Genomic DNA, 25,695 nt, shown 5'->3' with positions numbered 1-25,695 from the left:
GATTGCTGTATATTTTTTTGAAAAAGGCTTTTTAATAGTATAAGCTTAATATTAGTAATCTTGTTGTAAACCTTCTCCCCCACGGCTGCCAAAAGTGCCCAACGCACATCAGAAAAAGAAAAATTTCAGGTTGAATTCATTTCCATTGGCCAGGGAAAAAAAAGAAGCCCTCATGATTTGATGTCTGTCGCGTCGAATTGTGGAGGGAGAGTAAAAATTTAATTGGAAACTATATATGTATATAAGATTCTCTAAATGCTCTTCAAAGGAGAAAACCACCAACGTAGCGTATATTGCTTGAGAAAGGAAGAAGAAAACTTGAGAGACCTCCATTATAGAATTTGCTTAGTGGTTTAGCAATCCAAAAGCTAAGCCCAATCCTCCTCTTCAATTGTAGACTTCATCCATATGGACGGATTAGAAAGAGGTTGAGAATCCATGAAAACCACTTTTGCTTGAAGAGGGTGGTCAAATTCACTTGTGGTTTTCCGCCTTCTTTCCTTGCCCTTGATCTTCAATCATATCCAAGGGTGTACAAAATTCACATTACCATGTCTTCTTTTGCCCAAAGGTCTTCCATAATTTCTCTTTCTTTATCTCTTCGATTTTTGAATGAACTCTGTCTTTGTCCAAAGTCTTTGTATCCTTGCTGCATGCTTTTTGCAGATTTCCTCTTCCCGTGCAAGTATTTTGAGTTTGTTAAAAAGCCTTCAAAAATTTGTTCCAAGCCAATAACCTTTGGAAAAAAATCAATTTCTTGATTTTTCTTCTTCAAATCTCCATGACCCAAATTCAATACATGATTTTTTCGTGTTCTCATACCACTATTATAAGACCAAGGTACATGGAAAATTGATTAATCCACAAATTTTTAAAATTAAAAAAATAAACCATAGATACCATAACACAACTCAAGAGCATAAAATCAAAGAACACAAGATTGGGTGCAATCTCCCTCCTCATGCATGTAGCTCCACTTCCACGACATGAGTATTTCGAGACTTGTATTCAATAAATAGCCCAAGGAACTATTAATAGTTGTGCATACAAAATTGGACTTTGCTTTTTCCACTTTTTACAAAAATAGCTCAAGCACTAGAGCTTGTTCACACACTAAGTGTAAATAATCAAAACTCTTTTAGCATATGTACTAGGAATATAGCAACGCCATGCACAAGCGTGCAGAAATAATTTGTACAAACATTTGGCACGTGGACAACAAAAATAACTCATAAAATAACCTTATGCACATTCACACATACAATAACATTGTGCACATTCGCACGTTCCATTAAGTTGATTTCTGCACACATTAAATAACACATATTTTTCTACGATCATTAAGCATCAAAAATATGATAAAATATATACCTATAACAAAATGGTAACCTACGTGCCCACCTATGCATGAACACACCCAACATAAGGTGTTTCTAAGAGGACTTGAACCCAAAACCTTCTATAAAAAGTGCAATTTATTATCCACTAACCTACCGCCTTGGAAAAACGACAAGGTTTTTCTTTATCTCACCATCTTTTTATTGTGATTATTTCGCCTAAATGTTAAAGCACACAACAATGACCTCTCTTGTGCACAGGGCTTCTAGTTTTCTTATATATAAGAGAGCTCTAATATTTCAAACTCTCTGATGCACAAGAACTTGCATGAGAGTTCTCTTATGAATGCATGAGAGATCACATGCATTAGAGAGCTTATGCATTAACCAACACTTCACTCTATCCCCATTCAACATATTCACGTAATGGTGGTGGGAGCCATGGCAGCATGGATGTTGTAGGAGGGGCTGGAGTGGTGGTAGTAATGCATCACGTCATGTCTCACACTAGCCACAATGTACATCATCTTGTGCAGCTACACCATCATGTCTCTTGCACCTACACCATGTCCCACACCTATTGTAAGAGAAGTTGGAGTGGTGGCACTAATGCACCACGTCGTCTCACACTAGCCACAATGTACATCATCTTGTGCAGCTACACCATCACATCTCTTGCACCTACACCATGTCCCAAACCTGTAGCACATTGGCTACCACACCTGTTTTAGAGTAGTGCTAGAAAAAATGTTTTCTTCAGCCCTTAAAATTAGAGGTATCTCTTAGACTTAGCTAGGAGTTAGCCTTGAAAATCACTAAAAATCATAGAAATGCTGGGATTTATAATTAAAACATACAAATTTCATCTCGTAAAATTAAAGGCAACCTAAGATTTAAAGTGAGATTTTTATATTTTAGCTAGGAAATTACACTATAAACCGGACTATGTGAGATTAGGTGAAATATGGACTCTCATTTCTTCCCATTAAGGATTTCCACACCTCATCTCTCTGGAAGAAAGGGCTTACGGTGAAATTTTTACAAATCAAATCAAAATTTTGCAGAGATTGCACATTTGGAATCTACTCATCGAGACCTTTCCAATTTCAGAACTTCTTGAATAATAAAAAACTTTCCCATCATGCTATATATCATTCAAAAGGTCTCGATGAGTAGATTCAAATGTATAAAATCAAAAATTTTCCCATCATGCTATATATCATTGGAAAGGTCTCGATGAGAAGATTCCAAATGTCCAATATTCGCCAAATTTTAATTATTCGAGAAGTTCTCAAATTGGAAAGGTCTCGATGAGTAGATTCCAAATGTGCAAATCTCTGTGAAATTTTGATTTTATTTGCAAAAATTTCACCATGAGCCCATGTTTCTAGAGAGACAAGCTATGGAAATGCTTAAGGGGAAAAAATGAGAGTCCATATTTTGCCTAATGAAACTTGCCTTTATACGGCACTCTAGAGCATGTTGTACCAAAGTTGTCTCGTAGAGGTGGAGGATGAGCATGGGGAAAGGGTCATGAGATGAATGAGCCAGCCTGAGAGTGCTAAAGCATGGTTCTATAGATAGTTTGTAAGTAAACAATTTATTATGATTTGAAATATTTGTTGTTTAGACAAGTATGGTTTAATCAAAAAAAATTGTGTATCAGGAAACGATGTGGTTAGCTACCAATCATCGATGAGTACAATTATGCTCCTACACAACAGAACACAAGCATAGCAATCCATTAAGATTTTGCCGAAGTAAGTATTTAGGAATTATAGGCTACTTAGTAGTAAGAAGTTGTGCTTTGTGACTATGCTTGTAATTGTGTCTTTGTAGAACAATGGTTTATACACCCCAAAGCTTTATGCAGTGGAAATGGTGAATCAAGGGGTAGTAGTCATAATAACAAGGATAAAGACGATAGCATCATTTCCCTGCATCACTAACCTTATATGTATGTTTCTATATGCGTATACCGTGTTTTAGACTTCTCATTAGTTAGAGTGGCATTTAATAAAACTATCAGTCTATTTTTGTATTAAATCAATATGGATTGTCTCATGGTCTCCTTGCCTTCAAATAATATATATTGTCCTAAGTGGAATAGATAAATCATCTCAAGCTGCTCTCCTTACCTTCAAATAATATATATTATCTTGAGTGGAATAATTATAATGTTATTATCAATCTTTTTTCTTTTTTTTTTGCCTGAATCAATTTTGCCCAAAAATATATTGTTGCTATTTATGAGGCTTTTCTAACATTTTTCTAATAATGTATTTTGGATTTCGAGAAAAATTTAGAGAGAACATAGTTGCAAGGTAAATAACACTGAACAATTTCCACTCTTGAGCCTCAAATTACAGTGCTTGTCTCATGCCCAGGGGATTCACTCTTCATTAAAGGGGGACGTCACCTGCGTGCATGAACTTCAAGAAAACCCCCTATTTAAGATCCATGTAGGATTATAAAACACCCCTATTTAAGCTTATAAGGTACAAGAAAAAGTCTAGTGTCCCCCCCCTTTCCTTAAACCTACGTCAAGATGGCTATCCTATTTTGTCAAACAACAAGACTATAAGACGGCTATCGTATTTTGTCAAACATCCATCTGTCATCCGCACACCCTCCGCACACCCTCCGCACACTTGTTACCATACATGGTTAGCATGGTGGTTCTTGATTCAAGCCTAATAATGATGATAACATCATTTGTTAAAGTTACATCTATCAAAATAGATGTTCTTGATTCATGCCTAATAGTGATGATAAGAGCACTCATTTGTTGGCACTACATCCATTACATGCTAATCACCTACATCGACATGCTAACCAAGGCAACATTATACCATTTTGCATACGTATTGGCTGTACATCTACAAAGAGTATACATATCCACCAATGTATTTCCATACGTAAAGCTCTTGAAATACTATCAAGATGTCTTTTCAAGTAAGCCTAGACTCCTTCCTTGCCCAATACATATTCTCCAAGTATGTTGGAGGAACAGATACGAGGTATGATGATCCTTTTAATGGACAAGGCTATAAGTGGCATAGCTTGGGCATCCCTTAATCCCATCTCCTCTAATCCTCAATGGGAGCAATAGGTGTAGCTGGCCTTATCGAAGCTAGCTACATATCATATGCATTACCTCCTTACAAAGGTGTAGCAGAAGCAATAACTAGATCTACAAGACAAGCCTCATCACCTCTAACATAGCCCCATATACTCTTACCAACTAACGCATTATTCACCATAAAACTCCACATGGAATACTTGGTTCCATTCAATTTATCCTCCCAGGCCAAAACTTCAAACACGTCTCCCGAATTTAGATTCGGATTTTGATTCTGAACCATCTTAGATGTATGCATAAACTCCACTGATTCACATGCTGTGAATGGTATTGCACCAACAAAATCACATTAACCCACTAGCCAATGCTTGGTTAAACAATGCACAAACCTCACTGAACTTCCAATGCAGACCTGTACTTGCAAAACATGAACTAATTTGAATGTTGTATTGCCAAATACAGAGGTAAACAGCTCCAAATCCTTTCCCATAATTGGCAACAGTCTCTAAACCTGCTCAGAATAGTGTAGATAGCAACTACATTCACTGTTATTGGGGCGGACAAGCTAGAAAGCTGTAGTATAAGAATGATTACACACTAACATAAACAAGTGTCTTCTCCCTTAAAAAACAAACACTAGAATGAAAAAGCTGAAAAGCATCTTGGATGTTTAATAGCAGCAAATATGAAGTTACACAAGAGTAACACCTGAACAATCCATGAATCTAAACCAAAATTTGATAGAGTAGAAAACATAAAATGCATCTTGAATGTTTACTAGAAAAACTAAAAATTAAACAAGAGTAACACCCGAACAATCCATGTCTATAATCCATAAGTTTAGCATTGACACATCTATGGGCATCTTCTCATAAATGCTGCATCATGCCACATAGCTTGCCAACAAATTTATCCTACAAAACAAACATAAGCTCCCTGTCAAGTTACATGCTGCAAACCTAGGATCCCTATGTGATAAGAAGGATTGAAAGCACATTAACAAAAACATATGTTCCCTTCATCTACATCAGAGATTGGAGCAGTAGGGCTGCAAATGGACTAGGAAGGAGGGAAGGGAAGGGAAGGGACAACTTCAAAATGGATAAACTTTACAAAAATTTAAAAAATAGAAAATGTACCTTTTCTGCCCTGCACATATTCATTGAAAAGTTTGTAGTCATTCTCATCAAGATGGTATTTCTTTGTTTGTCGATCATAGTTGAGATTGGCCAAGGCTATTATAGATTCCAAATCCACACATTGGTTGTCAACAAGGTCATATGTGTAGGTCCTAGTTCCCTTTGCTTGTTGATACCATGACAAATGAATTTGAACATTCAAAGGCCTATCCAATAGATCAAAGGGGCCTCTTGTCTCTTTTAGACAATTTCCAACCTTTCTCCTCATGCTTGCCACCCTTCCAAGGTACCACATGCCGTTTACAGCACCCTTACTAGTATTCCCAGCTTTTCCTTTTCCTCTTGTCTTTTTGTTTGCATTTATTGATGTGCTTTCAAACAATACTGCACAATCAGATCCTATACCAAGACATGTTCCTGTATGAATCATTGCCTTCTTCTCCAAAGAAAAATACACTCCACTTTTCACCCTTGTTAATCTATCTTTAGATAGTGTGGGATTTCCATTCAATTGGCTGACAAGTGTGCTTTTAGAAATGGCTTTCCCATCCACTTCAACAAATGGCGATATTTCACTAACCACCTTCTCCTCCTCATCAATTAGACAATCAATCACATGACGAAGCTCACTTTCACTAGTAATTTCCTCATCCACCAGATCACCTCGAACACCACTATCAAAGTGATTATCTTCATCTAAAAGTAGAACATCATCCAATGATTCATCTTCATCCACATATTCAAGATTAGGGTTGAAGAGTTCTAAGAGATCTCCCTCCTCCCATGAGTCATTCCAAGAAGTTTCATCGTGCATACCAAGTGTCTCACTTATGGCCTTTGCTTCTAATAATCCCTCTTTCAATGCAGATACCATATGGTTGTCACTACTCACACAAGCATAGTCTCCCAGGTTGGCCAAAGGAGTGCCATTCTCCTTTTCCAAAGTAGCCCATATATTTTCTTGTTTAGAATGAGCTGCTGGAAATTTAAGAATTGAACCTGCTTGAAACTCTGCTATTCTATTAAGTGCTCCGGTACTACTCAGCAAATCAAAGCCATCATAGCATCTTTCATTCCGAACCATTCCACCCACCTTGCTGAAAAAATTCTCACATGCATCCGATCCCGTGCAAGAAAGGGGTACGTGCAAGTGAGGATGCTTTTCCCTAAAGGTCTTTATCAAGAGAACCACAAAGTGACATGACAATTGAATGTCAATGAATGTTTCTCTACTGATAAAGTTTTGCTTTAGGGAGTATGCATCATGCTTAGTGATCCACATGCGCCAAATCCTACATATAGAAAGAACCATGAGTATTAGCCACATCAACCTTGGAAATACGTTCAAAATCCTTTATTCATATATCACTAATAGCAATGGTAGCAACTTCTGCATACCTGAAAAAGAAAGACACCTTTCCTGCAGCTTTCACACGACCATACAAGTCTAAGGTAGGTGATAAGAAAATATCAATGTAAGATGCTACTATTGATAAGTACATACGTGTGCCCAATGTCCGCTCTTTGTGAGCACCATAGCCTTCTTGTAATAACTTCAAACACTTTTGTACTTTCTTTGCAGCAATCCTTTGTGCAGCTCTCCAATTTTGTCTATCCTTCCTCTCAATATCCCCTTCTTGCAAGCCATGTTCATCAACCTTGAATAATTGATATACAATTGCTACATGATTCAAAGTCACAAGCTCTCTACCAAGTACCAACCTTCTAGATGCACTATCCAAAGGATTGATAAGTTTCTTTCCATTATGGATATAGTCTTGATCATGCAAACCACTGATACTCCCATCAAATGTGATGTGTGCTGTAAAGGGCCAACCCTTCCAAGGAATGCACAACCTGGGACCTTGACAAGAAGAGTAATCTTGCAACATCAACTTTCTGCGCCTACTATCCCCATCTGAAGCATGTCCTATCAATGGACCTACCACATCCCTTAGAAAAATGTTCCAAGAAAGCTGAATGCTCTCCCACTGTTCTCTGACAAACATGGAATCAAACCTATTACATGTCAATTGCACCAATATAACTAGCTTTGGCAAGAATTCAAGAAGAGGATTCACTATCAATACCCTTGCATAATGAGCAATCACATTATGTTGAAAAGCGTCCACAACTCTAAGATATCCATCTTGACCATCACCAACTTGCACGACAAAGTCTGGAATGCAAGTGTGTTCTAGCTTTTTACCACAAAAGCCAACCAAATTATCATCACGTGCCACCCATCTCACCATTCTTTTCACAACTGTTTCATCCTCAGCTAGAAGAACTGGCACACTACCCAAGGGTATACCTTTCTTCATCATGTGACAAGTGTAAACTTCTCTTGCATGTTGAAATATATCCTCTTGTAAACCAGTTCGAAAGAAAAGTGCTTTTCTTGTGGACCTCATTGTGGTGGACATGTGTGGACCTCCAAGGTTAAGTGATAAGAAATTATGCAACCTTGTCCCTCCCCATATCTTGACAGTCTCAAATAATTCCTTTGTTGTATTGGAATATCTCTTCCCTTGACCTACTCTTGAAATGTTTTGTGAAATGTCAACAAAGAAGTTCCACAATGCCTTCTTTCCCTCAAATAGACCTAGCTCATGAGCATTGATTATATCTTGACAAAATTTTCTAACATCTTTCCTCACCATGGCTTCCATAGTGCTCTCCCGAAGACTTCTAACCTTCACGCTCAATGCAACAACTTCAGTTCTTGTGAATGCTATCTCCTTCTTCAATACCCGAACCATTGTGGACTTTGTTTTTGCTACTCTCAATAACTCTAAATGAGTCAAATAATCTAACCGTCTACCACCTCCTGTGTCTCTTGATCCACGAGTGTCTGAAGATCGAATTTGTCGATACACTCGCATGCGAAAGTCTCGTTCTTTAGGAATAGTAGCACATGCACCACATTGCAAATTATCAAAGTATGTTCCCTCCAAACATATCCGCTTGCAATCCTTATGACGGAAAGTGCCATTAATTTCAATGAACTCTGTTGTCCCCATCATAATTGTTGCCTTAGTTGCTGGCTCATTGTGCCATTTGCCACCTCCCTTACTATCATCCAAAAAGGGCTTCAAGTCAACCACATTCCCATCATAGTTATATGACCCTTGCCAAAAACCCCAACACAAGGTTGCAAGCAAGCTACTCCCTATGAGCAAAGGAGGAATCTGTTAAGTTCCCAATAGACTTGATGGAGAGAGAGCCAAAAGCCATATGACTAGCTACACCTAACATCTCTATAAAAAAACAGAAATAGTGATTGAAAATAGAAGCTTGAAAATTTGCCTAATGGAGAGAGAGCCAAAAGCCATATGACTAGCTACACCTAACATCTCTATAAAAAATCAAAAATAATGATTGAAAATAGAAGCATATGAGAAATACCTGATGGCTTTCGTGATGCATTGGCAGTTTGCAAGGTGTCATTGTCTATAAGAAAACATTACAATAGAGCATAAGAAAAAATGTTCACTTGGAAAATACAAAACTGATGGAAAACACAGCTAGAACATGTGAGTTTTACCTTTAGCGGAACATTTCTTGAAAAAACCACTTAGATCTCTTTGCTTCTTATCTATAATTGTCACCTTGGATGGGCGACCACCAGCCCTCTTCACTTGATTACTAGAATCAATGCCACTAGCCTTTGTGATATGTAGCTTGGATTTCATATGCTCAATCATGCATTGTCGTAGAGATCCTGTCTTTGGAAATAGTGGTATCCACTTGTTATCTAGCATGTAGCTTATATAGACTTTTGATAGAGTGCTATAATCTCCAATAGTCTCTGTTACTAGTTGAAACACCACATTACTCTCACTTGCAAAGGTTGAAACCTCCAACATTGCTTCATTTACTTTTTCTTTTCCTAATTCCATAATGTCATCCAATGAACCAAGGCTGTCTTTTCTATGGCTCTCTTGCTCACATAACCCAATAATCCTCATATGGGATGCTGAGTTGATGTGTGAGTGTGTGTAATTATACAAAGTGTCAGGACCCCCTTGACCATAAGAGCAATCACACTCCTCACACCAAATCTGAAACAATGCTTTACCATCCTTGTCCTTTGACATGAGCTCAAATCTATCATGTCGGCCTTTTGCTCTTAACTTTTCTTTGGCTATCTTAATCTCCCTCTGCCATTTTTTGACCTCAGATGGTGTTTCAAGGTGACTCTTCAATCGATTCTTAGAAACACTACCACACGTAGTCGAATCATCCACCATATTGTAGCTTTCACACCCTTGAGCAAGATCATGCATACATAAATCTGGAGACACTGTACACTTTGGCTGCATTTTATTGCTATCTCCAACTGAGTCCACTTTTTGGCGTTTGCCTTGTGTATCATATTCCATTTTCAATTGGATGGTTACTTCTGCAGCATCAACTATCCATCTCTCCTCTTGCTTGGCCCGTATTGGAATTTTCCTAGATCCTCCCAAAAATATAAACTCATCTATGATGAGATTATCACGGATGATCTCTTCTCTCAAGTCCTTGTAGGTACCACCGGTTTTAAGATGAACATATCCCAACACATGATTTTCAGCCATACCCTCATCTAACACAATCACAATATCATGCCTCTCCATACTCCTATAAAAGGGCTAGATAACAAAAAGGTGCCCAACAAGATAATCTCAAATGGACAGCAAAACCTGTTGTAAAGTAAAGAAAATGAGGAAAAAATTACAGCAAAACCATCATTAACATGTTTAAAATGAAGGATGAAATGGACATAAAACCTGGAGCAAAGTATGGAAGAATTAGAGCTGCTTCAAGCCAACAATCTCCTTTCGAAGCTTACAGCTACTCTAGCAACTAGTAACAAATTACAGCACCTGTAAACAAATTCCAACCAAAAACATGTGAGTTGAAGTAGAAACATAGGCCTTCTCAATGCATTATTTGCAGTAGCAGCAAAACCTGTTGTAAAGTAAAGGAAATGAGGAACAAATTACAGCAAAATCATCATTAACTTCCAGGCCCAAATAGTAGAGTAATCTGCAAACTCCAACGCTGAAATACCAGTAGGGATATTCGAGGTAACGGGAGGTGGGAGATAGTCAAACTGGAAGGTACGATGTACTACCTGCCAGGGCAATGGAGGTTGAAGAGGCAAAAGTACAGGGCATAAGATAGGGCAAAAGTCACGTGCAGGATAGGAAACCCATTTTCCCGCTCTTCCCCATTTCCCCCCTCCATTTTTGGGGATAAAATTGGCTCCATTTCACCATGGTTAAGAAAACATATGGTTAAAGTTACATTCGTGGGTGAGTATGGTCAACCGTGTGAAAAGCCCTCACTCATGGGATAGGCCACATGTGTACACATACTTGGGAGGGCAAGTAATTTCTACTTTTGTTGGCAAGCCAACTAACCGAATTACTTTATAACATCTTTTCCAAGCCCAAATCTATCATGGTTTCCTTAGTTATTAGGTTCACCACCGCTGATCCATAGTGTATTAAGGCATTTGTAATGGTGTCCTTCAATGCACATCTTTGCTTTGATAGTTCTAGGGTCATCGTCTCTCATAGATTGTCCCAAGACTTACACATAGCGGTCACATGACTTCCTTCCTATCACAAATTCTGAATGAAGGGTTCTATTAAGAAATTCACTATTCAAATAGCGGTCACACAGTCGCAATATTGAAAAGACACATGTATATTACACTACTATAGACACTAGAATAAAATAGTAAACCTATATTAAAGAGAGAATGATTTAATGATATATTTGTTTTATATTATGAAAGACTATTTATATCATGACTTACAAGGTTGGATCTCAAGTTCCTTGATTTGAACCACCCTTAAAACCCATATTCTTGGATCTACAACATTGGGACTCCATGTAGCCTTCCATTACTCCATTTTTTATTTAATCCTCTGATAGATAGTCTCTTTGTCTTTGGGTGATTGGGCAATTTTGCAAAGTGTGCAAAGCAAAGTGTACTAGAAAGATAGAGTAAATATTTACAAATGCCAAAAGAGAATAAGGACAACTTAGGAGAACCAGCTTGTGGTCAAAATCAAAGAGTGAAAGAGTGAGAGGGTATAGGTGTGGGTGTGGTGGTGTTCATGTGGCCATGTTATGCTTAATTTGCTTATAGGAATGCATTACTATGGAACATTTCTTACACCTTTTTCCATAGCCTTTTCTCTTATTTTCTCTAAACATTAGCCCCTTTAATTAGCCACGATTAGTTCTTTGATTACCATAATTAACAATAAGAATCACCATCAATGAAGGAGACCTAGTGTTAGTTTTGGGCTTAGTTCATGAACACCCAGTGAGACTGACTTATCAAATGAGTATTTGTGTGTCATTTCTACATCTACATCTAGGGTAAAGATTAGTACCCCCCCTCTCCCCCCCCCCCCCCCCTTAACTTAAATTTAAGATTAGCCAAAACATAAAAGGGCCCCCACCCCTAATGTATAAGCTTATGCATCATCTGCAAAAAACCCCCCTAGTGTACACTCACGTGATATCGTAAGGTTCCCCTTCTGAATCCCCCGGGGTCTCATGTTCTCTCTTGTAGGAGCTCAAACCTCCTAACCACCCCCAGCTCTTGTAGTTATATGTTTAAAACTATTATCGAAAAATTCCATCATTGGAATTATCGATGTCCCGAGTTACCCATATCAACATAGAGAGTCATCAACGTCTCGATGAGTCACATATGTCCATCTGTAAACCATCAGGTTGACTGTATAAATCACCTAAAGTACGGAACTAGATAAAGAAATGCCAACAAAGGAAAAATCCAAATTTTCTTAATCTGAACACAAGATAAACTCGTTGTACTCTAAAGAAAAAGATTTCAACAAGTGAAAATACCGACAAGATTACACTCATCAACACATGCGGGCTATAGATAAAAGAAGTTTATCTAGAGAATGCCCACACTATAACTTCTAGTGAATTTAGAAAATGAGATTGTCTTTGAATGTTGAGGTCAACATGCTAAGTGATGTAAGCAAAGCAACAATATTGAGCCCAAATTATCCCATAAGATAATATATGTGAGGGATCACTAGCGTCCCATACCACCATGATACCACCCATACATACCTTAACAATTTGAAACTCCCTGGTATGCTATCTAGGAAAATATCAATAAAATCCTATATAAAAGAAATAAGATGGCCTTATCCCCAGACTTTCACATAATAAAATCTGTCTCTATATACCTATGACCACATCAAGGAATAACTCTTTCCGAGTACATCATTAGAAAAAAAATTGAATTATTAGCGCCTTTGACGTCATTCAAGCAAAACTCCAAAGTAAGCAAGTGAAACACATGTGTGTAACACTTATTAAAAAACCCGTAGACACAAGTGATCTAGGCAGAACCTGATGACAAAACAAACCGATCAACTGACCCATGATAGAATTTGTCTTAGGCTTAGAAAATTAAGCATGGACCACACTTAAACAAGTGCAAAATAAATTATCATGAAAAAGTGTCAAAGGTGAGAAACACTTTGAACGCAGATTCTAGCCATCAAAAGTATGGAACATGTCCAAAAATAATGACTAAATAATGATAAAAATCATGAAAACATCGTTTCGAATTAATCCAAACAGAAATATCTACTAATATGAGGTATAATCATATTAATAATATGCGAATAACTCGCATCTATCTAATGTTGGCATGAGAAAACGTACTTCAACATTAAATAACCCTCGAAAATATTAAATTCTTGGAAAAAAAAATTTATCATGATTTTTTTCTAAATTTTTCTAATTGTTTAAGGCCTCAAAATATGATAATTTTGAACTCCACTAAACCTATCTTATGGCATTCCAAACCTATATTTTTCCCAATAAAATAAACAAATAATTTTACCAAAATACCATTGATATATTAAAAATACCAATTTTTAGGATTTTTAAAAATAATTTCTAGAATATTCCTAAATTCTCGTGAGATTCCCATCGTTCATGAAATTTCCAATTCCACCCGACAATTCTCAAATCCAATGAAAATTTATAATTTTAATGGATTTTCTTTTTTTAATCAAAAAATATATTTTTAAAGGAATTTGAATGGTCACGAGCGCTTAAATATACACACCACATGCCAGACACCAACCACACATTTTCCAGAAATTTAAAATACCCTTTGTCTAATTTTCATGAATTTTTTGAAAATTTTAATTTACCCCGAACGCATTTAGAATACGAACGGTCAAAAAGTTTCGGAATCCCAACAGTTTTCCCGGAATATGGAAAGCCAACAGTTTCGGGAAAATGAAAAGACAAAAAAAAAATCAGAATGTGAAAGGTCAAAAGTTTCCGAAATCCGAAAGGTCAAACGATTTTCTGAAATTCGAAAAGCCAAAAGGTTTCGGGAAAGCAGAAAGCCAAACGGTTTCTCGGAAGATGAAAAGCCAAAAGGTTTTAAGAGAAAAATTTTCAGAGATTTGTTTTTCTCAAATGTCAAATTTCCTCTATTTTTAAGGCTTTTTTCCAAGCTTCTTTTTTTGAAAAATTTAAAAAAAAACAAAGGTTTTTTTAAATAAAAAAACTCATTAAAAAAAACAAAGCTTAATAAGCTTTCATAGAAGCTTATGGAAAATGTTTTTAGGGGGGGGTCATTTTTTCGCTGCCCCCCCAGTAGCCTGCGCGTAGAAAAATGAGAGAGAGAGGCTTCTCTCTCTCTTCTCTCCTCCTCTCCATCTCCAATTCTCATACTCTTTTTCTCCACTCCATCTTCTCTTCTCTCTGTTAAGAGAAGATTAAGCCATAATTAAGATTACCTTAATCATAATTAAGGTTTAATTATGATTAAATTTAATCTATTTTTGCCTAATAAGAGGAGTGCTCATAGGGGAGAGAAAAATAGAAGAGAAAATTCTGATTTGAGAGACGAAGAGGATCCCATGCACACAAGAGAGAATTCCATGAATCAACATGCTACCCCTGAATTTCAACTGAAAATCGACAGAAATTTGATCGCATACTCGCGAAAAAACCCGCAAAATGCATTAAAAATACATTTTTAACCATAAAAATGCAAAAAACATTTCTAAAAAATTAGGAAAAAATTCCTAAAAATTCTAGAAACTTAGGGAATTCATTCTACCAGAAATACCGATAGTAAAATATGTGGTATTTTCATAAAAATTTCCATTAATGCTTGTTTTAAACCACAAAAAATAAGAAAAAATAGCATTAAACTCACGAAATTCCCCCGCAACATCGATTCATCCATTGAATAGTAGTAACACACATTCCAATCACCATATCGATGATCCATGTGTAAATCATCAACACAAATCAACAAAATAATATTTTTATTAGTAAATATTAAAATTTACTTCAAAAAAATACCAAAAATTATAATAAGAAATAAAAAATAACAACAATTAACTAGAGATTGCTCAGATACCACTGTTAAAACCCTAAGATCTCTCTAGATAATTGTTATGCATAAACATGCATAAATCATGCATAAAATCATCCACCCGGACCATCCCTGAGTCCAAGGGATGCACACATGAATTATAATGAAAACTCGCCATATGGAGTGGATTGCCGTTATGAAGTCAATTGGCTCGATGGTATATTGGCCTACATATAAGACTAAATAAATTGACTTACAAAATGCATAAAGCATAAACTATGTGTATATGGAAAGGGATGTTAAACCATACATGTGTCTGTGAGAACTGAGTCCATGCATGCTGCCTATATCTTTGGTTGATGAGATTGAGCAAGTTCACGGTCCTTTGATGGGTCGATCGACATTACCTTTACATATAACCCAAACCAAATACATGCATAAGAGTCAATTTCTCAAATCATAAAACATTCATCATAAATATCTATGCATAAAGGCTTTATGCATCGAGCCTACGCATAAATCTTTGCATAGAGTCTATGCATAGAGCCTACACATAGCCTCTTATGCATAAATCTTACAAGCCTAAGCATACGAGTCTATGCATAAAACTCTTATGCATACGCTCTTCTACATAAGCTTGCATAAAGCTCTATGCATAGGCTCTTACACATAGAGCCTATGCATAAAGAAATTATGCATAAGCTTGCATACGCACCATGCATAGAGCCTATGCATAAAGCTAAGAATAGAGCCTATCCATACGCTTTATGCATAGGATCTTATGCATAAAGCCTATGCATATTCTCTATGCATAAAACTGATGCATAAAGCCTATGCAAAATAGCTCTATGCATAGAGCCTATGCAAGCTTATGCATAAAGCTCTTATGCATAGAGCTCATATGCATAGGCTTTATGCACTAAGCTAAACCGAAAACCGATACCCAAGGGTGCAATAAACATATATCTTGTATTGAGGATTACAAGAAAAAGAGAGCTTACCTCTTTTGTGTGAAGCCAAAAAGGAGAGGATTAGTACAAGACCTACAAAACGTAAAATTAAGAAAAGTGATTAGTAGCACATGTAATAAAGTTTAAATGAAGCCTATGCATAAAGCTTCATGCATAGAGCTCTTTGCAAGCTTCATGCATATATCTTATGCAAGCTTCTTGCATATACTCATAAACATTATAGAGCTCTTTGCAAGCTTCATGTATAGAGCTCTTATGCAAGCTTCTTGCATATACTTATAAACATTATCTCCACATGATGTACAAGATTTTGAGTTCTTATCATCACCACTAAATGATTTCCACTTCGTTCTCCTTGTATTTATTGTTCTTTTGTTGTGGTGATGAGATTCCAAACGCTTGTAACATCATGTAGACTTAATGCATTGAGTCATCTGCATAATCCGTATGCTTACGACTTATGCATACAGCTTGCATAGAGCTTGCATAGAGCCTAGGCATAAAGCTTAGCATAGAGCTTGCAAGCTTATGCAAGCCTTTGCATAGAGCTTGCAAGCTTATGCATAGAGCTTGCAAACCTATGCTTTATACAAGTCTAAACTAAACCTAAACCCAGCACCCACAGGTGCAATAAAGGTAGAACTTGCATTAAACATTAAAATAAAAAGAGAGGATAACTCTTTTTGTGAAGCTAGAGAGGATTAGTGCAAGATCTATAAAGTAAAGGATTAAAAAAAGTGATTACTAGATTAAACAAAGTGAGCAAGAAGCTTTATGCAAGCCTATGCATAAAGCTTTCAAGACTATGCAAAAAGCCTATGCATAGAGTATATGCATAAAGCTTGCAAGCCTTTGAAATAATCTTGCAAGCCTATGCATAGAGCTTTATGAAAGCCTATGCATAAAGCTTGTAAACTAAACCTAAACCCGCCACCAAGGGTGCAATAAATGTAGAGAGAAGCATAAACAATTAAAAGAAATAGAGTGCTTACCTCTTTTTTGGGAAGCCAAAGAGGTCTAGGATTAGTGTAGGACCTACAAAATAAAATATTACACAAACTGATTACAAACCTTAAGATTAAACAAAGTGATTGAGAGCTCTATGCATACATTGGGAGATCTATGCCTATATTGAGAGCATTGAGAGCTCTATGCATGCTTAGAGCTAACCCTAAAAGCATAAAACCCAAAAAAATCACAAAACGCTAAAAGAATAAAACCCTAAAAGTCCTAAAAAAGACAATATTAGATAATTTGGGAAAAATCTCATACTTTGGGAATTACCTTTTCAACATAGTTTTGGCCATATCTTGAGCATATTAACTCCAAATTGGTCGGACATTATAGATTTAGATCCTACTCTTCAAGATCTTTCTAATGATATGTCACATGATGGGGTTTTGACAAAAGCTTGGATAGGTTCACCATGATCCCATTTTTCAAATGGAATGGGATTTTTCCCAAATTATCTATTATGGTGTTAAAAGCATAATAGAAAGGAGTGAGCTCTTACCTCAAGAAGCTAGGGTTGTGGGTTGTTGTTTAAAAACAAGGTGAGTTTCTTTAACCCTAACTCTAATGCTCAAATGATTGAGAGCTTGTGATTTATGAAACTCTAACCCTAGCTTTTACATAGAAAGCCTAATAGAGAGATTTGATGATGGATAGCTCTTCATCAAAGCTCTCTACTTGCATTTCTATGTAGAAGCTTGGGTTAGGGCAAGGCAAAGAGAGAGGAAGGAAAAGAAAAGCTCACATAGAGAGCATGGTTAAAGCTTTCCATGAAAACTTGAGAGAAAATAAGAAAGGAATGAAGATTTCTATGAAAGCTTGAGAGCATAATAGAGGGAGAGAAGCACATGCCTTGGAAGAGGGATGAGGTTTGATGGAGGGAGAGGTGGAAGGGATTGAAACAATTTGGGTGGGAGGAAGAGCTTCCATCAATCCACTGTCATCTTGGCCATGTGCAACAAGGGGGTAGGTACAAAGAAACGTGGCGGTGATGATTTAGGTGGGAGAACTAGTTTGCAGGTCACCTACTGAGTAACAAAATGTTGCTGCTATAAATGCTATATAGCAGCGAAACCCTCGGCCACTTTCCACTTGTCAATTCTGGATAGCAGGTCTTTTTATTCTAATATTAATTTACTTTTGGTCTAATTTTAGATATCTAACAGTGATCAAGGGTTGGATGTTGGTTTCGAACTCGGAGGGTGCACTACTAAACCCTATGTATCACGTACGTTCAAGGGGTATTTTAAAAACCCTATGTATCACGTACGTTCAAGGGATATTTTAAAAACCCGTTTTACGGGTGAATGTTTCATGAATAAAATGACCCTTTAGACTTATAGGTTTTTTTCAAAATCAATTTAAAAAACCCCTTCTATGAATGTCTTTCTGTAAATATTTGAATTAAAAAACCCCTTTATTTAAACTCATGTGCTATACTTACATATTTTTAGGTGAACCCCCTAAGGTTTTAAAGCATGATTGAGAGAAAAAGTAAATTGTATGTGTGATCAATGCAAGGGCCAATATATACAACAATGTTATATAAAAATTGAGCATGTCCGTATAAGCTTCATGGAGACATTGAGCATGACCAAGTGCGGATGATGACATGGAGGAGAGACATGATAGTTTTATACAATATCCCATACCATTCAATAACATCAGGTAGATTGCAAAGGGTGGCAAGGCTTCAAAGAGAAAGCACAATTGAGAATCATTTTCGCCAACCAATAAATGAGGTGCCTCCACCATTGCCACATGAGGAGGAAGAAGATCTCATCGTGGAAGACATGGTGAATGATTTGTTTGAACGGGAGGTCATAAATGGTACAAAGCAAGCTCCAATGTCACAAGAGGAGAAAACCTTGTGTAGAGAGACAAGCACCCCTTTGAATGAGGGATGTTTGTACTCTACACTCTGAGCAAACTTGGAGCTATTAAACTTGCAAACAACTTATGGATGGAGTGATGCAAGTGTCAGTAGTCTTCTTAGGTAAGATCCAATCAATATATTCTGTTAAATAGAAAATGTTTCTTATTTTATATGCTCTTCTTGTAGATATTTTGACATATAATTTCTTATGTTATGTTGTGGGATTCTCAAGAATATTCTTCTTCCTCAAAATCTATTGTTGGATTCACGAGACGGGTCTCGTAAATTGTTCTCTATGCTAGGTATGGATTATACAAAAATACACACATGTCCCAATGATTGCATGCTATTTAGAGGGGTTGATAAAGATGCAACACAATGTCCAAGATGTGAAGAGAGCTACTTTAGATATGATTTAAAAGGAGATTTTTTTTCCAAAAGGTGTTGAGACACTTTCCTTTCATTCCTTGCATCTAACACATGTTTAAATGTAAGGGGATTGCAGAACTCATGATGTCATGGCATGCAACTTATTTCTCAACTAAGATGGCATCATGAGGATCATAGTCAATTCACCAGCATGGAAACATGTGGAGCATCGATGGTGGCCAGAGTTTAAAGATGAGCCCCATCTTGGCTTGGGCATAGATGCTGTTAACCCATTTGGCTTCAAGTCCACATCATGGTCTACTTAGTACTGGTGAATTGCAACCTCCCTCTGTGGGGTGGCAATCAACAAAGAGTATAAGGTGGCGAACATGAATGTGTACCTCAAGCCTTTGATTGAGGAGCTTGAGACACTATGGTGAGTTATCAAAGTGCATGATATCTTAAGGTCAACAAGTAGGTGTGATACGGAGGTGAAAGGAGTTTTGCTTTGGAAAATGCATGATTATCCGGGTTCTTAGAGTGCTTAGATACATACTTGAACTTTATAACTTTAAACTTTTGTTAACCACTTTGGTTAGCATGACCTTTCCTGCAGGCTACTATACCTCCTTTGTAATTTATCTTTTTGTAATTGCACTAAGCACAAATTATAAATGACACATGGGATGACCAAGCTTACGACTTGTGTAATGCTGGTCCTAAGGAGTTGATGTACATAGAGCTAGTTAAACTAGGAAGACTAGTTTTAGACCCCCATTTGTAATTGGATGGCCGGACATTGTAAATATGAGCTCATGTATATAAGACATTTCATGAAATATGAAAAGGGACAATCCCATTTGTCTCGATTGATTCTTGCCTTCTCTCCCTCTCTCTCCCTCTTGAGCTTATGGTGTCTTGCTTGCTTCTGATTATTGGTGTATGTGAATAGGAATGGTGTTGCTCTCTCTTCACTCCCTTCTCATTGCTCTCCACCTTGTCTTGTTTGCATACGATTGGCATGAGGTAGAGATTGAGATGTCCATAGCTTATGGTGTCTTGCTTGCTTCTGATTATTGGTGTATGTGAATAGGAATGGTGTTGCTCTCTCTTCACTCCCTTCTCATTGCTCTCCACCTTGTCTTGTTTGCATACGATTGGCGTGAGGTAGAGGTTGAGATGTCCATAGCTTCTTCCCTCTTTCTCTTACCTAGCTTTCTTGGATCTCTCTTTGGGTGACACAAAGAGAGTGTAGAGTGAGCCCCTAGCGGTCTCACATCTGGGAGTTAACCCTAATAGGGTTGGCCAAGTGCTAATCACCGAATTCTACCATTGCATGCACTGTTTTCTTTTTCTCTCTTGTGCTTGTGAGGTAGCATGTTAATCCATTAACATCTTTGGTGCCGCTTCTAAGGAGTGGCATTTGTCTTCGGGTCCTCTACTTGATTCATTAGCTAGAGCTTGATTTTACCCGGTTGGAATGCAAATCCACTAGTTGGTTGATTAACATTATTTGTTTTTTTGTGTTTTGTTGGAGATTACCCAGAGTTTGCATCATTGATTGAGCATCGGAGCATTTGAGTCTTCACCGTGAGCAAGGAGAAGCAAGTAATAGCCCCTATTTTTCCTTAACATTCAAGCAATTTTCAATTTCTATGTTTTTTCTTCATGTTTACATTTTCATTTAATCACTCAATTAATCTCAATCCATTAACTTAAACCATGCACTGTAGGTATCAATAAGTAGCTAGAGATTAGCTCTAGCTCTTTGTAAAAACAAAAACATCAAAACCCTTGGAAGGTGCCTAAATCAGCTAGTGATTGGAGAGGTTTCCATGTGAAATTGCATTTTGCGAGGCCTCTCTGAGAAGCAAACGTCCGGGCAAGTTTAGGGAACACCACTCGTTCCTTCTGCGCTTGCAACCCAAATCTGGTAGATTGGCTACCTAATTTTGACAAGAGCATTAAAATTAGTTTAATTGCATTTAATTGGGCCTCAAGTGCATTGAAGTGTATTTAAACTAGGAAATTTTTGTACTGTTAGAGTGGCTGTCAGACTTGTAGGCCAGTCAAATTTGAAAATTCCCTACCTGATAGTGTCATGGTTGTATGCTCCGAAGCGCACGTCTGTTCCAAGTATTTCCATGCCGTTCACTCCTCATCCTAGAGCGAACGACCATTCAAGTCTCGAGTGGCCACGTCCGTTCCACGCAGTCCATAAACTTGCAAATCCATTCCTTCTCCTCTTTGAGAGCAAATGCCTATGCCAATCTTGAAGCGAATGTCCGCGACATCAGCTTGCCACACCTGTTCCAATCGGCTTCATTCTAAACATTCGTTCCTTCCCGCCAGAAGCAAACGCCTGTTCCAGTTTTGCAATCTCATTCCAAACGTCCGTTCCCTTCCTCAAATGCCCATTCCATCTTGATTTATTTGAAGCATATGCCATGCCAGTCGAGAAGCGAACGCCCGTTCCTTCTCTCACCTCAGGGAGCATATGCCCAATCACTCACAAGAATATGTCCATTTCTTTTTTTTAAATCTCTTCTTTTCTCAGAGGGCTCTGCATAGTACTGCGATATTCCCATGCACCTATGCTCGGGTAGGTTGGTGAGAAATAACCCTCTCTTCGACAAAGTGAGCTCTCCACACGCCCCTTCACAAATTAGATTGGACCCATCTGTAAATATCATGTGGAGTCATATGGTGCTTGTCTTTGACAGTACTAGCGAGAGCCCTAGTAGTGGACGAGGGACTCTAGACCCTCTAGCAAGAGAGCCCAAACCACAGTGTATAGACAGACCATCTGTCCAAGAACCTTCTTGTATCTCTCCAGCTCATTCTAAGCAAAGCCTTGCATCAAGGCTTCACAATTTTATCTTGGGAAATAGAGTCCGTAGAACCGTAACCCAGAGTGAGAGATATCAATCAACCTTAAGAAAGTGGAACCACTCCTTCTCTAGACCCTAGAGTGGAAGTTGGCTAGAGTGAGAGCCATCAAACCTAGACCCAGCTACCAGACTGTAGAGCCATACCTGTCTTGGGAGTGAAAGACTCATTCAGAGCTCTGAAAACCTTGTTAAACCAAAAACTAGGTCCATCTTCCCAAAGGCCTGAGATATTATACCAAAGAGAATGGGCCTACCCACGCCCAATGCCACAACAACAGGGCCCGCCGGTCCATCAGTAGTAGTACCCATCTCAGGGGGCACACCTAGTGTATCAAACGGGACCACGTGGGCCACAACCTGGTCCACCTGGTCCTCCTAGAGGGGGCAAAGACCCCCGCTGGTCTACTATCCACTTGGTTCCACTCCTCCATAACCTATTCCCCAACCTACAACACTTGCTCCTACCAGGACAGGGTTGAGACCTGAAATGTTAAGGATTCCCATGAAAATAGGGAGGGGTAGCCACTGGCATTACTCCCCCTGCAGCACCAGTTCAACCTAGGTAGGAACGAATGAAACCAGCAAATATCTTGAAGCTAATCACAAAGTTTGATGGAACATGTGACCCCATTACTTACCTAGAGATTTTTAATAAGATCTGCGAAGCATTTGTCTATATAGATGCTCAAACTAAGATAAGTGCCTTTGGCCTTACCTTGGATAGCAAAGCTGGCCAATGGTTCAGATCTCTAAAAGTGGAAGATAAAGATTCCTTCGAGGCTCTAAATAGAAGCTTTCAAGGTGGGGTATTCTCGTCAAGGTACCCAATGGAGCACTGTTGAACATATCAATAATGTCAAATAAAAATATGGGCGAAACCATCAGAGATTACATAAACGGAGTCAGATATCTCCACTCACACTCTATTACTGCAGATAAGTTCTCTGATGATTGAGAGACTAATTGGGAGATTTCTGGAGAGACTTGAAGATATTCCCCTGCACAACTCCTTGTTTGCCTTAGGACACACCTCTTTTGAATAGTGTTGTAGGAGTGCTCTGAATTTTGAGGATAACTTCAAGGGAACAAGTTCCCAGCAACTCCAAAGAGGCACATCAAAAGCCTCCTTCAAGACCACTAGCACAAAACTTAAGGAAAAGGGTAAGGAGTCCATGTCTGGCTAAAGTGTGGAGAAATTGGCCACCGCCCTAATGCAACAAATGACCCAGCAATGGAGAATCAACCAAGGTCGGAATCGAGGGGGCCATCCACATATTTATCCTAAAAGGGAACTTGTATGGTGCCCGACCTATTGAGAAAACCATACTCGCACTAAATGTCCTCATCTGAGACTCTTCCCAAGTATCTATTGTATGGTCTACTAGTGTAAAGTTGGGCAACCATGAGATCTCTAACTGCTACCATCACAAAACTACTTTAGCTTAAGCTATGCCTCAGGTATTACCCACCAACCCTAGGAAACCGCTAGCTTTGCGAGCTCCTGCACATCACAACGCTCCTCAACCTATCTAATAAGTGACCCAAAGAGGAATCCTTAGGGTACCAGAAATGCCCTTACCACCCCCAGTTCTCCTACCACAGCCCCTGTTACCCAGAGTCGCACCAGTTTGTCGGATACCCCTCACAAAACTCCTCGAGGATGGAAATTAGGAAGATATCTTGGAGACTTCCACTTATGAAACCCAAGAGCCCATGAGCCTGCCTTCACAAATTCTTAGTCACTATGTCACAGACGGTGATCAAATGTACCCTATGTACTTATTTAGCAGCCTCGATATTGTGGGCTAGGGATATGAATTGAACAATGAGAAGATCGCCATACAGTGTTATAATTGTGGTGGACCGCACCAAGTCGCTGAGTGTCCCAATAGGAATAGAATGGTGAGTTCTCCTGCACAGGTGCTCCTGCCATGAATCCACTATGCGTTGGATATGGTATCGATCATATGTAAAAAGACTACCCCCTAAGACTAAGAAAAACTGGAAAGGCTCATGAAGTTAATCCGAGCACCAGCCTTAACGTGTTGAGTGTTAGGAAAGGTTTCGTTTGAGCAGTCCCCCTCAATGCAGTAACTAGACTACCGAATAGGAAGAGGGCCGCAACACATGATGCTGCTGCAGAGGCATCAACCTCTCAAAAATAGGACCAACAAAGAGCCCCTGAACAAGCTCGACTCGAGTAACTTGGCGCTCACAAAAGAAAGCCACTATGGTTGGGAAGGGTGAAAGCCAAGTGATTATCAAAAGCGGTTCTAACTATGACACAAAAACTCATCCTCCGACTTCTTCATCTGAAGAAGAAGATATGCTACATGCCGTCGCCCATACCCAAGAACCCATTGACCCCCGTCAGCTACCCAAAAAGCTTATGGAATATCCAAATCCTAGCTACCCAAGAGTTAGTTCGTGAATGCCAAGCTCAGTTGGAAGCTGATCCTCCTACTATATACCTTGAACCATGCCCATCTGTCTCAAACTTGAGACCTGCGCAGGTTTATCCTTGAGAGCTTCCATACCAACCACTTCTACAAGAGTTAACAAAAGAAGAAGCTACCCCCTAATATAAAGACAAGGTGGTGGAATATCTTAGAGACCTGGGAGGTGAACATCATAGGGGAACCTATGCAGAAATCCCTGTTCCAATCCCATACACCTCAAAAAGCATGAGACAAAGTAGACTCAAACTTCCTCAAAGGACAGCCTCCATTCCAAGAGACATTGCAGGTCTCTCTTCTTTCCTCTCTTCTTAGGTCCAAAATCCTATCGGCACCTTGCTCCAAGGTAGCCCAAGCCTATGGAACAATCTGAAAGACTACATGGAGGGACGTCTCATGGAAGGCATGCATGGAGCCATGGAAGGCATGCATGGAGCCATGGAGCATGACAGCTCTGATGAATCTGAGGAAGAAGAATTCCACATACCTCTTAAGGTAAAAGGGACTCATGGAATGCATGCATGGAGCCATGGAGCCTGACAGCTCTGATGAATCTGAGGAAGAATAATTCCACATACCTCTTAAGGTAAAAGGGACTCCTACATTTTGAGTGAACATGATCAGATAATACTTTGAAGGAGACGATGAACTTAATGCGGCCATGTCAATAACTTTTAACGGCCACCAAGTTATTGCAATCTTGGGTGGAGGAGCTAGAGTGAGCATTGTGACTAAACAATGCTCGGAAAAATGAGGAGTTGCATAACACGTGATTGTTAGTTAAACTTGTTGTGATGGAGCCACCGCTAGATCCATTGGTCTACTAAGGGATCTTAAAATTAAGATTCTGGGAACCACCTACCACCACACTTTTGTGGTGATTAATTTTGGATGTTAGCTACTTTCATATGATTGCATCCTTGGCAAACCCTTTATGCGAGAGTCCAAGATAATCCATGATTGGGATACTAACCACATATACATTTGGAGAAAAGATCTTAACTTTAAGATCAATCTATGCACGTGGAAAGTAAACCCCATGAGTGGCAGACCATTTGCAAGCAGAGGACTCAGTCACAACTACACGAACTACTGAAGTTCATCTATGCTAGACATGCCATAAAACATTGGAAGAGGAAAAGGAGAGTGAGGATTGCATACCAATT

At 38.5% G+C, this 25,695-nt stretch overlaps 2 protein-coding genes across 2 annotated transcripts; both read right to left on the bottom strand.

The window, feature by feature from the left end:
• Positions 1–5,538: 5,538 nt before the first annotated feature.
• LOC147614628 (uncharacterized) lies at positions 5,539–6,843 on the bottom strand. Its single transcript, XM_086779735.1, has one exon. It carries the CDS (start codon positions 6,838–6,840, stop codon positions 5,539–5,541), a length of 1,302 nt encoding a protein of 433 aa, XP_086635861.1. The 5' UTR covers positions 6,841–6,843.
• Positions 6,844–6,916: 73 nt separating this feature from the next.
• Positions 6,917–8,581, bottom strand: LOC147614627 (uncharacterized). Its single transcript, XM_086779734.1, has one exon. It carries the CDS (start codon positions 8,579–8,581, stop codon positions 6,917–6,919), a length of 1,665 nt encoding a protein of 554 aa, XP_086635860.1.
• Between the last annotated feature and the right edge of the window lie 17,114 nt (positions 8,582–25,695).

The sequence above is a fragment of the Cibotium barometz genome, chromosome 41, assembly GCF_041138505.1.
Source record: "Cibotium barometz isolate CiBa-2024 chromosome 41, ASM4113850v1, whole genome shotgun sequence".
Lineage (NCBI taxonomy): Eukaryota > Viridiplantae > Streptophyta > Polypodiopsida > Cyatheales > Cibotiaceae > Cibotium > Cibotium barometz.
This window is presented reverse-complemented; position numbering and strand designations above follow the sequence as displayed.